An 18,715-nucleotide genomic window follows, 5' to 3' on the forward strand; every position below is an offset into this window, starting at 1 on the left:
TGAAGCAGGATTTTCCTGTATTTGGCCCCATTCATTGTTCCCTCTATCCTTACCAGTCTCCCAGACCCTGCCGCTGAAAAGGTTCCCCATAGCATGCTGCCGCCACCATGCTTCACGGTAGGGATGGTGTTAGACAGGTGATGAGCACCGCCTGGTTTTCTCCAGACATGGCGCTTTGCATTCAGGCCAAAGAGTAACATTTCTGTCTCATCAGACCACAGAATCGTTTGCCTTATGCTCTGAGTCTTTCACGTGCCTTTTTGCCAACTCCAGGCGTGCTGTCATGTGCCTTTTTCTCAGGAGTGGCTTCCGTCTGGCCACTCTCCCATAAAGCCCAGATAGGTGAAGTGCTGTAGAGACTGTTGTCCTTCTGGCAGGTTCTCCCATCTCAGCCAAGGAACTCTGTAGTTCTGTCAGAGTGGTCATTGGGTTCTTGGTCACCTCCCTGACCAAGGTCCTTCTTGCCCGGTTGCTCAGTTTGGTCGGACTGCCAGCTTTAGGCAGATATTTTTTCAATTTCCCAATGATGGAGACCACTGTACTCTTGTAAACTTTCAACACTCTAGAAATGGTTGTATACCCTTCCCCAGATATATGCCTCATCACAATTCTCTCTGACAGTTCCTTGGACTTCATGGTATAGTTTCTGCTCTGACATGCACTGTCAACTGTGGGACCTTTATATAGACAGGTGTGTTTCTTTCTAAATCAAGTAACAACAATTGAATTAGCCACAGGTGGACTCCAATCAAGTTGTAGTGACATCTCAAGGATGATCAATAGAAATTGAATGCACCTGAGCTCAATTTGGAGTGTCATAGCAAAGGGGGTGTGAATACTTACACTACCAGTCAAAAGTTTGGACACACCTACTCATTCAAGGGTTTTTCTTTATTTTTACTATTTTCTACATTGTAGAATAATAGTGAAGACATCAAAACTATGAAATAACACATATGGAATCATGTAGTAACCAAAAAAATTTTTTTTAACAAATCCATATGTGTTATTTCATAGTTTTGATGTCTTCACTATTATTCTACAATGTAGAAATTAAGAAAAACCCTGGAATGAGTAGGCGTGTCCAAACTTTTTGACTGGTACTGTATGTAAATGAGATATTTCTGTATTTCATTTTCAATAAATTAGTAAAAATGAGCAGGTGTTTCCACTTTGACTTTGTCAGTATGGTTACGGTGTGTAGCTGGCTGAGTCAGGCTGGAACAACAACATCATGTGGAATAGGTCAAGAGGGATGAATACTTTCTGAAGGCTCGGATATCTCTCTCTCCTCTCCATAGACCACATGTCTCTGTGTGTGTCTGTGATGTTTGGTATATAATATAATATAATAATAATAATATGCCATTTAGCAGACGCTTTTATCCAAAGCGACTTACAGTCATGCGTGCATACACTTTTTGTGTATGGGTGGTCCCGGGGATCGAACCCACTACCCTTGGCGTTACAAGCGCCGTGCTCTACCAGCTGAGCTACAGAGGACCACATCATGACATATCTTTATGGTCTCTCCTGTCTGTATGTCTGTCTGTCTGTCTGTCTGTCTGTCTGTCTGTCTGTCTGTCTGTCTGTCTCTGTCTGTCTCTGTCTGTCTCTGTCTGTCTGTTCTGTCTGTCTGTTCTGTCTGTCTGTCTGTCTGTCTGTCTGTCTGTCTGTCTGTCTGTCTGTCTGTTCTGTCTGTCTGTCTGTCTGTCTGTAGACCACATGTCTCTGCGTGTGTCTGTGATGTTCGGAGACGTGACCATCTCTAGCAGTGACATCACCTTCTACGACTGTAGAGCTGTGGGCCGACTCAACACCACCTCCCCGTAAGATATAACACACGCACACACGCTCACGCACACACACATGCGTGTGCACAGACATGCCAGTGTTTCCTCTATATTCATTTAGCAGCGGCGGGATGGTAAAACATTGTAAACATCTAAAACCAGATATAGTACGTAGAAAAGGCAATGGACCTGTACATCTAAAACCAGATATAGTACGTAGAAAAGACAATGGACCTGTACATCTAAAACCAGATATAGTACGTAGAAAAGACAATGGACCTGTACATCTAAAACCAGATATAGTACGTAGAAAAGACAATGGACCTGTACATCTAAAACCAGATATAGTACGTAGAAAAGACAATGGACCTGTATATTTTTTTTTTTTCAAAAATGTAATGGTGGGGCTCCCATTGATTTAGTTATAATGTCTGAGTCACTCAGATAGATTGCATAAGAACACATCATAACTCATGGCAAAATGTGTAGAATTGCAGGAAATTAGCTTTGGCCACGCCCACAACCCCCTCAACCCCGCCTTAACCCTGCCACCGCTGATGAAAACAATCCTAGGGGAAACACTGCATGCACACACATAAACACATACACACACACACACACACACAGTCACACAAGCTATATCTGTATGTATTCTAGGTGTATGGCGTGTGTGAGCAGTGTTTGGCCATATCCATATGTCTCTCTGTATTCTAGGTGTATGGCGTGTGTGGGCAGTGTTTGGCCATATCCATATGTCTCTCTGTATTCTAGGTGTATGGCGTGTGTGAGCAGTGTTTGGCCATATCCATATGTCTCTCTGTATTCTAGGTGTATGGCGTGTGTGAGCAGTGTGTGGCCATGTCACTGGTGTGCTCTGGATGAGCTGTGTTCCCACAACAACAGCTGCCCCAAGCAGCACACCATACACAACTCACTGGTAAGACAACCTTTACTCAACCCTAACTCAACCTTGACTCAACCTTGACTCAACCTTGACTCAACCCTAACTCAACCTTTACTCAACCCCAACTCAACCTTGACTCAACCCTAACTCAACCTTGACTCAACCCTAACTCAACCCTAACTCAACATTTACTCAACCCTAACTCAACCCTAACTCAACCTTGAATCAACCCTAACTCAACCCTAACTCAACATTTACTCAACCCTAACCCAAACCCTAACCCAACCCTAACTCAACCCTAACTCAACCTTGACTCGACCCTAACTCAACATTTACTCATCCCTAACTCAACCCTAACTCAACATTTACTCAAACCTAACTCAACCCTAACTCAACATTTACTCAATCCTAACTCAACCCTAACTCAACATTTACTCAATCCTAACTCAACTCTAACTCAACATTTACTCAATCCTAACTCAACCCTAACTCGACCCTAACTCAACCTTGAATCAACCCTAACTCAACCCTAACTCAACCTTGACCCAACCCTAACCCAACCCTAACCCAACCATAACCCAACCATAACCCAACCCTAACCCAACCCTAACCCAACCCTAACCATAACCCAACCATAGCAACCTCCCGAGTGGCGCAGTGGTCTAAGGCACTGCATCGCAGTGCTAGCTGTGCCACTAGAGATCCTGGTTCGAATCCAGGCTCTGTCGTAGCCGGCCGTGACCGGGAGACCCATGGGGCGGCGCACAATTGGCCCAGCGTCGTCTAGGGTAGGGGAGGGAATGGCCGGCATGGATGTAGCTCAGTTGGTAGAGCATGGCGTTTGCAACGCCAGGGTTGCGGGTTCGATTCCCACTGGGAATGTATGCACTCACTAACTGTAAGTCGCTCTGGATAAGAGCGTCTGCTAAATGACTAAAATGTAAAAAATGTAATGATAGCACGTCATACTCTTGAAAATGTGTAGTTGTTTCACAGCCTCTCCTCTCCATTTTGAGTCATTCCAAACGTTGTCCCAAATGTCCACCCTATTCCCTATGTCCATAGGGCCCTGGTTGAAAGTAGTGCACTGTAAAGGAAATAGGATACTATTTGGTTCTTTGTTTTCTGCTGTAATATATTATTTGGTCTGTGTGTGTGTGCTTCCACCTCCGACCACTAGGAGGAGCAGTTGGAGCCGCGGGGTCCAGACTCTTGTCCCTGTGTGTGGGCTCTACAGAGCTCTCCTCTGGTCCCCATGGGCTTCCTGTCTCCTCTGACCCTACTGGGGAGGAACCTCGACATGTTTCAGGTAATTGGACTGAGCAGTTTCCTAGAAATGCAGTATAGATAATGATTACAAACATATGCACAGGTAACTGGACTCAAGAGTTTACTATAAATTGAAATCCTTTGTCCTTTAAAAAAACAAATAATTTTACATTGATGCTTCATCTCAGGGTGAGGAGCAGTACGTGTGTGTCGTGGTTGTGGAAGGGGAGGAGCTTAAACTGAACGCCACTCTGGAGAAAGATCCAAAAACCAAGACGTACACCTTCACTTGCTCTGCCCACAAGGTATTCACAAACCCCATAGACACACACTCACATGATAATGACAAAGCAAAAACAGGTTTTTAGAAATTTTAGCAAATGTATAAAATAAAACTAAAATATCCCATTTACATCAGTATTCAGACCCTTTACTCAGTACTTTGTTGAAGCACCTTTGGCAGAGATTACAGCCTCGAGTCTTCTTGGGTATGACGCTACAAGCTTGGTGCACCTGTATTTGGGGAGTTTCTCCCATTCTTCTCTGCAGATCCTCTCAAGCTCTGTCAGGTTGGATGGGGAGCGTCGCTGCACAGCTATTTTCAGGTCTCTCCAGAGATGTTCAATCGGGTTCAAGTCCGGGCTCTGGCTGGGCCACAAGGACATTCAGAGACTTGTCCTGAAGCTACTCCTGCGTTGTCTTGGCTGTGTGCTTAGGGTCGTGGTCCTGTTGGAAGGTGAACCTTCGCTCCAGTCTGAGGTCCTGAGCACTCTGGATCAGGTTTTTATCAAGGATCTCTCTGTACTTTGCTCCGTTCATCATTCCCTCGATCCTGACTAGTCTCCCAGTCCCTGCCGCTGAAAAACATCCCCACAACATGATGCTGCCACCACCATGCTTCACCGTAGGGATGGTGCCAGGTTTCCTCCAGATGTGACGCTTGGCATTCAGGCCAAAGAGTTCAATCTTGGTTTCATCAGACCAGAGAATCTTGTTTCTCATGGTCTGAGAGTCCTTTAGGTGCCTTTTGGCAAACTCCAAGCGGGCTGTCATGTGCCTTTTACTGAGGAGTGGCTTCCATCTGGCCACTCTACCATAAAGGCCTGATTGGTGGAGTGCTGCAGAGATAGTTGGCATTCTGGAAGGTTCTCCCATCTCCACAGAGGAACTCTGGAGCTCTGTCAGAGTGACCATTGGGTTCTTGGTCACCTCCCTGACCAAGGCCCTTCTCCCCCGATTGCTCAGTTTGGCTGGGGGGCCAGCTCTAGGAAGAGTCTTTGTGGTTCCAAACTTCTTCCATTTAAGAATGATGGAGGCCACTGTGTTCTTGGGGACCTTCAATGCAGCAGACATTTTTTGGTACCCTTCCCCAGATCTGTGCCTCAACACAATCCTGTCTCGGAGCTCTACGGACAATTCCTTCGACCTCATGGCTTGGTTTTTGCTCTGACATGCACTGTCAACTGTGGGACCTTATATAGACAGGTGTGTGCCTTTCCAAATCATGTCAAATCAATTGAATTTACCACAGGTGGACTCCAATCAAGTTGTAGAAACATCTAAAAAATGATCAATGGAAACAGGATGCACCTGAGCTCAATGTTGAGTCTCGTAGCAAAGGGTCTGAATACTTATGTAAAGAATACTTATTTTTTTTAAATACATTTGCAAAATGTTCTATAAACCTGTTCTTGCTTTGTCATTATGGGGTTTTGTCTGTAGATTGACGATAATTATTATTTTTGTAATCCATTTTTTGAAAAAGGCTGTAACATAACAAAATGTGGAAAAAGTGAAGGGGTCTGAATGCTTTCCGAATGCACTGTACATTAAGATTCATGTACACAACAAACAAAATATCTATTGGTTTGTTTATCTGCACACAGTATTATGGTGCCCTATTGAGGTGACAGTCATATAATATATACTATAATGAGGTGACAGTCATAACTATAATGAGGTGACAGTCATAACTATAATGAGGTAACAGTCATAACTATAATGAGGTGACAGTCATAACTATAATGAGGTGACAGTCATAACTATAATGAGGTGACAGTCATAACTATAATGAGGTGACAGTCATAACTATAATGGGGTGACAGTCATAACTATAATGGGGTGACAGTCATAACTATATTGAGGTGACAGTCATAACTATAATGGGGTGACAGTCATAACTATAATGAGTGCTCTCCTCCTCTCCCCTCCTCTCTCCTCTCTCTCCTCATCTCTTCCTCTCCTCTCTCCTCATCTCTTCCTCTCCTCTCTCCTCATCTCTTCCTCTCCTCTCTCCTCATCTCTTCCTCTCCTCTCTCCTCCTCTCCTCTCCTCTCCTCTCCTCTCCCTCTCCTCTCCTCTCCTCTCCTCTCCTCTCCCTCTCCTCTCCTCTCCTCTCCTCTCCCTCTCCTCTCCTCTCCTCTCCTCTCCTCTCCTCTCCTCTCCTCTCCTCTCCTCTCCTCTCCCCCCTCCTCTTCCAGTTCCAGTACCCATTGAAACAGTTGGAATACTCAGCTCCCATCTATCTGCAGAGAGGCTCGCATCACATCGACTCTGCCCCCAATCTCAGACGTAAGTCTTCTGTATTCAGTATATTCACTTCTGTTGTCCTGCTTTGCCCTGGGTTAGGGTTGGGGGTTGGGGGTTAGGGGTTAGGGGTTGGGGGTTGGGGGTTGGGGGTTGGGGGTTAGGGTTAGGGGTTGGGGGTTAGGGTTGGGGGTTAGGGGTTGGGGGTTAGGGGTTGGGGGTTAGGGTTAGGGGTTAAGGTTAAGGTTAGGGTCTCTTCAGAATGAGGAACATATTCAGCAACTCTTAGAAAACAATAAAAGTGGACTTCAAAATATTGCTTCTTTATTGCTAAGACCAGTGTGTGTTGTGTTGTCCCACAGTGCAGCTTTATGACCAGTTGTGTGTTGTGTTGTCCCACAGTGCAGCTTTATGACCAGTTGTGTGTTGTGTTGTCCCACAGTGCAGCTTTATGACCAGTTGTGTGTTGTGTTGTCCCACAGTGCAGCTCTATGACCAGTTGTGTGTTGTGTTGTCCCACAGTGCAGCTCTATGACCAGTTGTGTGTTGTGTTGTAGTCCCACAGTGCAGCTCTATGACCAGTTGTGTGTTGTGTTGTCCCACAGTGCAGCTCTATGACCAGTTGTGTGTTGTGTTGTCCCACAGTGCAGCTCTATGACCAGTTGTGTAGTCCCACAGTGCAGCTCTATGACCAGTTGTGTGTTGTGTTGTCCCACAGTGCAGCTCTATGACCAGGGTTGTGTTGTCCCACAGTGCAGCTCTATGACCAGTTGTGTGTTGTGTTGTCCCACAGTGCAGCTCTATGACCAGTTGTGTGTTGTGTTGTTGTCCCACAGTGCAGCTCTATGACCAGTTGTGTGTTGTGTAGTCCCACAGTGCAGCTTTATGACCAGTGGTTGTGTAGTCCCACAGTGCAGCTCTATGACCAGTTGTGTGTTGTGTAGTCCCACAGTGCAGCTCTATGACCAGGGGTTGTGTAGTCCCACAGTGCAGCTCTATGACCAGTTGTGTGTTGTGTAGTCCCACAGTGCAGCTCTATGACCAGTTGTGTAGTCCCACAGTGCAGCTCTATGACCAGTTGTGTTGTCCCACAGTGCAGCTCTATGACCAGTTGTGTTGTCCCACAGTGCAGCTCTATGACCAGTTGTGTAGTCCCACAGTGCAGCTCTATGACCAGTTGTGTGTTGTGTTGTCCCACAGTGCAGCTCTATGACCAGTTGTGTAGTCCCACAGTGCAGCTCTATGACCAGTTGTGTGTTGTGTTGTCCCACAGTGCAGCTCTATGACCAGTTGTGTAGTCCCACAGTGCAGCTCTATGACCAGTTGTGTGTTGTGTTGTCCCACAGTGCAGCTCTATGACCAGTTGTGTGTTGTGTTGTGTAGTCCCACAGTGCAGCTCTATGACCAGTTGTGTGTTGTGTTGTGTCCCACAGTGCAGCTCTATGACCAGTTGTGTGTTGTGTTGTCCCACAGTGCAGCTCTATGACCAGTTGTGTGTTGTGTTGTGTTGTCCCACAGTGCAGCTCTATGACCAGTTGTGTGTTGTGTTGTGTTGTCCCACAGTGCAGCTCTATGACCAGTTGTGTGTTGTGTTGTCCCACAGTGCAGCTCTATGACCAGTTGTGTGTTGTGTTGTCCCACAGTGCAGCTTTATGACCAGTTGTGTGTTGTGTTGTCCCACAGTGCAGCTTTATGACTGTTCGGTGGGCCAGTCTGACTGTAGTCAGTGCAGAGCGGTGTTGTCAGAGTACGGCTGTGTCTGGTGTGGAGGAGAGTCCCCCGGCTGTGTCTACAACCTCTCCTGTACCAGCACACCTGGGCCGGCCGACACCTGCCCCCCGCCTCAGATCACACAGGTAGGGTACTTACACTACCAGTCAAAAGGCTGGACACATTCAAGGGTTTTTCTTTATTTTTCTACATTGTAGAATAATAGTGAAGACATCAAAACTATGAAATAACACATATGGAATCATGTAGTAACCAAAAAAAGTGTCAAACAAATCAAAATATATTTTATATTTGAGATTCTTCAAAGTAGCCACCCTTTGCCTTGATGACAGCTTTGCACACTCTTGGCATTCTCTCAACCAGCTTCACCTGGAATGCTTTTCCAACAGTCTTGAAGGAGTTCCCACATATGCTGAGCACTTGTTGGCTGCTTTTCTCAATTGGGTTGAGGTCGGGGGATTGTGGAGGCCAGGTCATCTGATGCAGCACTCCATCACTCTCCTTCTTGGTCAAATAGCCATTACACAGCCTGGAGGTGTGTTGGGTCATTGTCCTGTTGAAAAACAAATGATAGTCCCACTAAGCCCAAACCAGATGGGATGGCGTATCGCTGCAGAATGCTGTGGTAGCCATGCTGGTTAAGTGTGCCTTGAATTCTAAATAAATCACTGACAGTGTCACCAGCAAAGCACCCCCACACCATAACACCTCCTCCTCCATGCTTCACGGTGAGAACCACACATGCGGAGATCATCTGTTCACCTACTCTGCGTCTCACAAAGACACAGCGGTTGGAACCAAAAATCTCTAATTTGGACTCATCAGACAAAAGGACAGATTTCCACTGGTCTAATGTCCATTGCTCGTGTTTCTTGGTCCAAGCAAGTCTCTTCTTGTTATTGGTGTCCTTTAGTAGTGGTTTCTTTGCAGCAATTCGACCATGAAGGCCTGATTCACGCAGTCTCCTCTGAACAGTTGATGTTGAGATGTGTCTGTTACTTGAACTCTGTGAAGCATTTATTTGGGCTACAATTTCTGAGACTGGTAACTCTAATGAACTTATCCTCTGCAGCAGAGGTAATTCTGGGTCTTCCATTCCTGTGGCGGTCCTCATGAGAGCCAGATTCATCATAGCGCTTGATGGTTTTTGCGACTGCACTTAAAGAAACTTTCAAAGTTCTTGAGATTTTCCAGATTGACTGACCTTCGTGTCTTAAAGTAATGATGGACTGTCATTTCTCTTTGCTTATTTGAGCTGTTCTTGCCATAATATGGACTTGGTCTTTTACCAAATAGGGCTATCTTCTATATACCCCCCTACCTTGTCACAACACAACTGATTGGCTCAAACGCATTAAGAAGAAAATAAATTCCACAAATTAACTTTTAACAAGGCACACCTGTTAATTGAAATGCATTCCAGGTGACTACCCAATGAAGCTGGTTGAGAGAATGCCAAGAGTGTGCAAAGCTGTCATCAAGGCAAAGGGTGGCTACTTTGAAGAATCTCAAATATAAAATATATTTTGATTAGTTTGACACTTTTTTTGGTTACTACATGATTCCATATGTGTTATTTCATAGTTTGGATGTCTTCAATATTATTCTACAATGTAGAAAATAGTAAAAAAATAAAGAAAAATCCTTGAATGAATAGGTGTGTCCAAACTTTTGACTGGTACTGTACAAACATAATTCTCTTGTACCAGCTCACCTGCCCCCCGCCTCAGATCACACAGCTTGGGTACACAATAAGGGTGGCAGGTAGCTTAGTGGGTAAGAGCGTTGTGCCAGTAACTGAAAGGTCGCTGGTTCTAATCGACTAGGTGAAAAATCTGTCGATGTGCCCTTAAGCAAGGCACTTAACCCTAATTGCTCCTGTAAGTCGCTCTGGATAAGAGCGTCTGCTAAATGACTAAAATGTAATGTAAAATGTACACACACACAGCAGGTCTTCCGTTAGGGACTGACCCCCCCGGTAAATGTGACGCAGGACAAATGACCGGCAAGATTTTAAATGACCGGACATTTGAGAAATGTACTCGACCCATTGGGTGCGTAACGGTGAACCAGAACTCAGAATGACAGACAGTGCCGTCCTGTCCATTAGATCACTACGGTGGCAGATTGACGAGGGTGGCATTTTCTGACCAAGACGCACCTCCAAACAACGTATGTCGCCCCTCTGATACCCACTTTTCCAAAGACAGGGACGCAAAATATTTAGCAGGATGCTGTTGGAGAGACGCAGCGATTTAAGTCATCTAACATAAATCATGTAAATCATGTAGCCTACGATAGAAAGAATAGTAATGTGTTTTTTCCTGTAGCCTACAGTCTGGCGACCAAATGTATGACAATATCACGAGACAGACACTTTTTAAATCATGCCTAAATGGCGCAATATCAAATATATAGACCTATGAGCTTCTATGAAAATATGATTAACATGTTATCGAATGACATATCCTAAAAACAGTTCCAAATCAAATGGGCAATATGGAAGATTTAAGCTACTCACGACTGCTTTTCCGGGAGTTTCACGCAAGTTTTTATTTGTCCATTTCTGACGAGCTGATCATTGCGAAGACGAAAATACTTCTGTCTTCCTGCTGTGTAAACACATCGATTTTCAAAAAAGCACAAGAGAACTCCTGGTAAACTTAAATAGCCAAAATGATTAGTCCTAAGCCTTTGTCAGCAATAAGGTGTCACGATCGTTTACGGACGAGAAGGACCAAGGCGCAGCGTGATATGCATTCATATTTATTTACGACTAAACACACGACAAAACAACAAACGAAACGTGAAGTCCAAGGTAGCATACAAACAACATACCTCACACGGAACAAGATCCCACAACTAACTGGTGCCAACAGGCTGCCTAAGTATGGTCCCCAATCAGAGACAACGAGCGACAGCTGCCTCTGATTGGGAACCACACCGGCCAACATAGATCTACCCATTCTAGATCTAAAACACAGAACATCGACATAGCAAACACAAACCCAGAAAATACACACCCTGACTCAACAAATACAAGTCCTCAGAGACAGGGCGTGACATAAGGACTAAAATCACCAATGCAACTCCATGTTTTACGAACAGTATATATATATACTGTATATACCAAATGGATGGGCAGGCCTATTCAGAAAATTGCATTGCACGCCAACACTGCTTAAGCTATTTCAGTTTTGTGGGAATAAAGTGCAACTCCTGTAATGAAGCATAAAATTAAACTTCATTTTCAAACATTTGCCAAAATATAATGTGCGGGAAAACACCATTCTAAACAGCGCTCATGATGCGAACGGTTCCATATGTGATAGAGATGACATTTCCTTTAGAAACTTAGAAAGAGGGGGAATCTTAAGGTAGGCTACATCAACTAGGATGGGTTGTTAATATGATGTGACTATAGGATGGGTTGTTAATATGATGTGGCTATAGGATGGGTTGTTAATATGATGTGGCTATAGGATGGGTTGTTAATATGATGTGACTAGGATGGGTTGTTAATATGATGGGTTGTTAATATGATGGGTTGTTAATATGATGTGGCTATAGGATGGGTTGTTAATATGATGTGACTATAGGATGGGTTGTTAATATGATGGGTTGTTAATATGATGTGACTATAGAATGGGTTGTTAATATGATGTGACTATAGGATGGGTTGTTAATATGATGTGACTAGGATGGGTTGTTAATATGATGTGACTATAGGATGGGTTGTTAATATGATGTGACTATAGGATGGGTTGTTAATATGATGGGTTGTTAATATGATGTGACTATAGGATGGGTTGTTAATATGATGTGACTAGGATGGGTTGTTAATATGATGTGACTATAGGATGGGTTGTTAATATGATGTGACTATAGGATGGGTTGTTAATATGATGGGTTGTTAATATGATGTGGCTATAGGATGGGTTGTTAATATGATGTGACTATAGGATGGGTTGTTAATATGATGTGACTAGGATGGGTTGTTAATATGATGTGACTATAGGATGGGTTGTTAATATGATGTGACTATAGGATGGGTTGTTAATATGATGGGTTGTTAATATGATGTGGCTATAGGATGGGTTGTTAATATGATGTGACTATAGGATGGGTTGTTAATATGATGTGGCTATAGGATGGGTTGTTAATATGATGTGGCTATAGGATGGGTTGTTAATATGATGTGGCTATAGGATGGGTTGTTAATATGATGGGTTGTTAATATGATGTGGCTATAGGATGGGTTGTTAATATTATGGGTTGTTAATATGATGTGACTATAGGATGGGTTGTTAATATGATGGGTTGTTAATATGATGTGGCTATAGGATGAGTTGTTAATATGATGTGGCTATAGAATGGGTTGTTAATATGATGGGTTGTTAATATGATGTGGCTATAGGATGGGTTGTTAATATGATGGGTTGTTAATATGATGTGGCTATAGGATGGGTTGTTAATATGATGTGGCTATAGAATGGGTTGTTAATATGATGTGACTATAGGATGGGTTGTTAATATGATGTTACTATAGGATGGGTTGTTAATATGATGTGGCTATAGGATGGGTTGTTAATATGATGTGGCTATAGGATGGGTTGTTAATATGATGTGGCTATAGGATGGGTTGTTAATATGATGTGGCTATAGGATGGGTTGTTAATATGATGTGGCTATAGGATGGGTTGTTAATATGATGGGTTGTTAATATGATGTGGCTATAGGATGGGTTGTTAATATGATGTGGCTATAGGATGGGTTGTTAATATGATGTGGCTATAGGATGGGTTGTTAATATGATGTGACTATAGAATGGGTTGTTAATATGATGTGACTATAGGATGGGTTGTTAATATGATGGGTTAATATGATGTGGCTATAGGATGGGTTGTTAATATGATGTGGCTATAGGATGGGTTGTTAATATGATGTGGCTATAGGATGGGTTGTTAATATGATGGGTTGTTAATATGATGGGTTGTTAATATGATGTGGCTATAGGATGGGTTGTTAATATGATGTGGCTATAGGATGGGTTGTTAATATGATGTGACTATAGGATGGGTTGTTAATATGATGGGTTGTTAATATGATGTGGCTATAGGATGGGTTGTTAATATGATGTGGCTATAGGATGGGTTGTTAATATGATGTGGCTATAGGATGGGTTGTTAATATGATGTGGCTATAGGATGGGTTGTTAATATGATGTGACTATAGGATGGGTTGTTAATATGATGTGACTATAGGATGGGTTGTTAATATGATGGGTTGTTAATATGATGTGGCTATAGGATGGGTTGTTAATATGATGGGTTGTTAATATGATGTGACTATAGAATGGGTTGTTAATATGATGTGACTATAGGATGGGTTGTTAATATGATGTGGCTATAGGATGGGTTGTTAATATGATGTGACTATAGGATGGGTTGTTAATATGATGTGACTAGGATGGGTTGTTAATATGATGTGACTATCGGATGGGTTGTTAATATGATGTGACTATAGGATGGGTTGTTAATATGATGGGTTGTTAATATGATGTGGCTATAGGATGGGTTGTTAATATGATGTGACTATAGGATGGGTTGTTAATATGATGTGGCTATAGGATGGGTTGTTAATATGATGTGGCTATAGGATGGGTTGTTAATATGATGTGGCTATAGGATGGGTTGTTAATATGATGTGGCTATAGGATGGGTTGTTAATATGATGTGGCTATAGGATGGGTTGTTAATATGATGTGACTATAGAATGGGTTGTTAATATGATGGGTTGTTAATATGATGTGACTATAGGATGGGTTGTTAATATGATGGGTTGTTAATATGATGTGACTATAGGATGGGTTGTTAATATGATGTGGCTATAGAATGGGTTGTTAATATGATGTGACTATAGAATGGGTTGTTAATATGATGGGTTGTTAATATGATGTGACTATAGGATGGGTTGTTAATATGATGGGTTGTTAATATGATGTGACTATAGGATGGGTTGTTAATATGATGTGACTAGGATGGGTTGTTAATATGATGGGTTGTTAATATGATGTGACTATAGGATGGGTTGTTAATATGATGTGACTATAGGATGGGTTGTTAATATGATGTGACTATAGGATGGGTTGTTAATATGATGTGACTATAGGATGGGTTGTTAATATGATGTGACTATAGAATGGGTTGTTAATATGATGTGACTATAGGATGGGTTGTTAATATGATGGGTTGTTAATATGATGTGGCTATAGGATGGGTTGTTAATATGATGTGGCTATAGAATGGGTTGTTAATATGATGTGGCTATAGGATGGGTTGTTAATATGATGGGTTGTTAATATGATGTGGCTATAGGATGGGTTGTTAATATGATGGGTTGTTAATATGATGTGACTAGGATGGGTTGTTAATATGATGGGTTGTTAATATGATGTGGCTATAGGATGGGTTGTTAATATGATGTGGCTATAGGATGGGTTGTTAATATGATGGGTTGTTAATATGATGTGGCTATAGGATGGGTTGTTAATATGATGGGTTGTTAATATGATGGGTTGTTAATATGATGGGTTGTTAATATGATGTGGCTATAGGATGGGTTGTTAATATGATGTGACTATAGGATGGGTTGTTAATATGATGGGTTGTTAATATGATGTGGCTATAGGATGGGTTGTTAATATGATGGGTTGTTAATATGATGTGGCTATAGGATGGGTTGTTAATATGTTGGGTTGTTAATATGATGTGGCTATAGGATGGGTTGTTAATATGATGTGACTATAGGATGGGTTGTTAATATGATGTGGCTATAGGATGGGTTGTTAATATGATGTGGCTATAGGATGGGTTGTTAATATGATGTGACTATAGGATGGGTTGCCTATGATTTCAATGGCATATGAGGAAGTCTTTATAAAATAATTGCGTCCATGTTTCTATGGTGGGATTTAGGCTCTACTTTGAAGGAAAGACACGCCTTATACTATGAAGTAAAATGTTAAGGTTTCACACAATGAAGTATTGGTCTATGTTTTTCATATTGGCTCCAACAGCTCACATTACAAAGTGGTGGGTGACTGACATTCTGATGGCCTGCCTACCGCTGCATTTCAATGTGAATGGGAGGTGTGCTTCAATTACCAGTTGATAAATAAAAAATAGTAGCTTTTTTTTAGTCGTGGCCATCAAAACAGTTTTTAACACGTGATTGTTTTAATACGTTTGTAATTGTTGTGCAATGAATAGGGCTTGTAAAAGCACGTTTCACTCCAGCAGCAAAGAGCTGTTTAGGGGCTGCTCTCGCACTGTTTGTATGCTGGAGCTCCGTATGCTGGAGCTCTGAATGCCGGAGCTCTGAATGCCGGAGCTCTGAATGCCGGAGCTCTGAATGCCGGAGCTCTGAATGCCGGAGCTCTGTATGCCGGAGCTCTGTATGCTGGAGCTCTGTATGCTGGACGGAGCTCTGTATGCTGGAGCTGTGTATGCCGGAGCTCTGAATGCCGGAGCTCTGAATGCCGGAGCTCTGAATGCCGGAGCTCTGAATGCCGGAGCTCTGTATGCTGGAGCTGTGTATGCCGGAGCTCTGAATGCCGGAGCTCTGAATGCCGGAGCTCTGAATGCCGGAGCTCTGAATGCCGGAGCTCTGTATGCCGGAGCTCTGTATGCCGGAGCTCTGAATGCCGGAGCTCTGAATGCCGGAGCTCTGAATGCCGGAGCTCTGAATGCTGGACAATTTGGCCGGCAACCAGATTTTTTTATCGGCTTTCCATGATTTCTATCCGCCAAAAGCCGGCAATTACCAGATAACGGAAACCCTGATGCACAGGGACCCACACACTTCTGTTAACACCTTTTTATGTTGTGAAGCATTGTGGGTGCTCTGGGCTGTTCTCAGGTCCACTGTGTGCTGCTCTCCACAACTTTTAATCAAGCTTTTAACAGATGGTTCAGAAAGGGTTATTCATGTATTGTCCTGCTCCGATTAGGGCTGGTCGATATATCAAATTAATTCGATTCATTCGAATGTATGTGTTTGCGCGATATTCCAGATGTCTGTATCGCAGAATCAAGGTTTTGTTATTTTTCATTTTCCTGAGCGTTTATGTCTGCTTGTTCTCATGTTGTCTTTATGGTCTCGTCTCCTTCACTCCTCTGTGCTGTGTGCTCCTTCCCATTTACACCAGAGATGTGGATATAATGAAGAGATGCTCCTTCCCATTTACACCAGAGATCTGGATATAATGAAGAGATGCTCCTTCCCATTTACACCAGAGATCTGGATATAATGAAGAGATGCTCCTTCCCATTTACACCAGAGATCTGTATATAATGAGGAGATGCACCTTCCCATTTACACCAGAGATCTGGATATAATGAAGAGATGCTCCTTCCCATTTACACCAGAGATCTGTATATAATGAAGAGATGTACCTTCCCATTTACACCAGAGATCTGTATATAATGAAGAGATGCTCCTTCCCATTTACACCAGAGATCTGGATATAATGAAGAGATGCTCCTTCCCATTTACACCAGAGATCTGTATATAATGAAGAGATGTACCTTCCCATTTACACCAGAGATCTGGATATAATGAAGAGATGCTCCTTCCCATTTACACCAGAGATCTGTATATAATGAAGAGATGCACCTTCCCATTTACACCAGAGATCTGGATATAATGAAGAGATGCTCCTTCCCATTTACACCAGAGATCTGTATATAATGAAGAGATGCTCCTTCCCATTTACACCAGAGATCTGGATATAATGAAGAGATGCTCCTTCCCATCTACACCAGAGATCTGTATATAATGAGGAGATGCACCTTCCCATTTACACCAGAGATCTGGATATAATGAAGAGATGCACCTTCCCATTTACACCAGAGATCTGGATATAATGAAGAGATGCTCCTTCCCATCTACACCAGAGATCTGTATATAATGAGGAGATGCACCTTCCCATTTACACCAGAGATCTGGATATAATGAAGAGATGCTCCTTCCCATTTACACCAGAGATCTGGATATAATGAAGAGATGCTCCTTCCCATTTACACCAGAGATCTGTATATAATGAAGAGATGCTCCTTCCCATTTACACCAGAGATCTGGATATAATGAGGAGATGCTCCTTCCCATTTACACCAGAGATCTGGATATAATGAGGAGATGCTCCTTCCCATTTACACCAGAGATCTGTATATAATGAAGAGATGCTCCTTCCCATTTACACCAGAGATCTGTATATAATGAAGAGAGCACCTTCCCATTTACACCAGAGATCTGTATATAATGAAGAGATGCTCCTTCCCATTTACACCAGAGATCTGTATATAATGAAGGGATGCTCCTTCCCATTTACACCAGAGATCTGGATATAATGAGGAGATGCTCCTTCCCATTTACACCAGAGATCTGTATATAATGAAGAGATGCACCTTCCCATTTACACCAGAGATCTGGATATAATGAGGAGATGCTCCTTCCCATTTACACCAGAGATCTGTATATAATGAAGAGATGCTCCTTCCCATTTACACCAGAGATCTGGATATAATGAAGAGATGCTCCTTCCCATTTACACCAGAGATCTGGATATAATGAAGAGATGCTCCTTCCCATTTACACCAGAGATCTGTATATAATGAAGATATGCTCCTTCCCATTTACACCAGAGATCTGGATATAATGAAGAGATGCTCCTTCCCATTTACACCAGAGATCTGGATATAATGAAGAGATGCTCCTTCCCATTTACACCAGAGATCTGGATATAATGAAGAGATGCTCCTTCCCATTTACACCAGAGATCTGGATATAATGAAGAGATGCTCCTTCCCATTTACACCAGAGATCTGGATATAATGAAGAGATGCTCCTTCCCATTTACACCAGAGATCTGTATATAATGAAGAGATGCTCCTTCCCATTTACACCAGAGATCTGGATATAATGAAGAGATGCTCCTTCCCATTTACACCAGAGATCTGGATATAATGAAGAGATGCTCATGTCTCTGTTCTAACAATGGGAGTCGTTGTCCCAAAGGCGTGAAGGCAGGCGACAAGCTTAGGTTCAAAATAAGACCATAGAAACTCATTGGGCTTATTTTGGACAGATTTTGGCGACAGTGGAACCTCTCGCTTCGCCTCTTTCTCCCAAGCCCCTCCCCCTGCCACTCACAACAACAAAGATGAAAGATCACTTCTTCCTTTCTGACAACAAGCAGGTTCAACTCACTATGAGCATTTGAGGTTTGGTCCAACAGAATCGGTCATATGGACACCGACATTATTTTACTGGAGGAGAGGAGGAGGTAACCTTTCGAACCATACCCTGTTTATGTTTCAACTCCTCACATTTCGAGCAGAGCAGACACTACTAAAACGGATGTACCAATAATGAACATTCATTCTGGAAAATGTATGCTCAGTTTAAAATATAAATATTATCTGGCTACTCA

The 18,715-nt window shown here is 42.7% G+C and overlaps 1 protein-coding gene across 1 annotated transcript in view; it reads left to right on the forward strand.

Moving 5' to 3' along the window:
* The window catches only part of plxnb3 (plexin B3), a 195,520-nt gene that overhangs the window by 102,114 nt on the left and 74,691 nt on the right, over nucleotides 1-18,715 (forward strand). Inside the window, exons 9-14 of the mRNA XM_045207008.1 lie at nucleotides 1,721-1,829; nucleotides 2,622-2,730; nucleotides 3,878-4,006; nucleotides 4,155-4,271; nucleotides 6,447-6,537; nucleotides 8,176-8,348. Coding sequence (XP_045062943.1) covers nucleotides 1,721-1,829; nucleotides 2,622-2,730; nucleotides 3,878-4,006; nucleotides 4,155-4,271; nucleotides 6,447-6,537; nucleotides 8,176-8,348 — 728 coding nt within the window. The remainder of the gene's footprint in view (nucleotides 1-1,720; nucleotides 1,830-2,621; nucleotides 2,731-3,877; nucleotides 4,007-4,154; nucleotides 4,272-6,446; nucleotides 6,538-8,175; nucleotides 8,349-18,715) is intronic.

Source organism: Coregonus clupeaformis, chromosome 24 (assembly GCF_020615455.1).
Source record: "Coregonus clupeaformis isolate EN_2021a chromosome 24, ASM2061545v1, whole genome shotgun sequence".
In the NCBI taxonomy this organism is placed as follows: domain Eukaryota; kingdom Metazoa; phylum Chordata; class Actinopteri; order Salmoniformes; family Salmonidae; genus Coregonus; species Coregonus clupeaformis.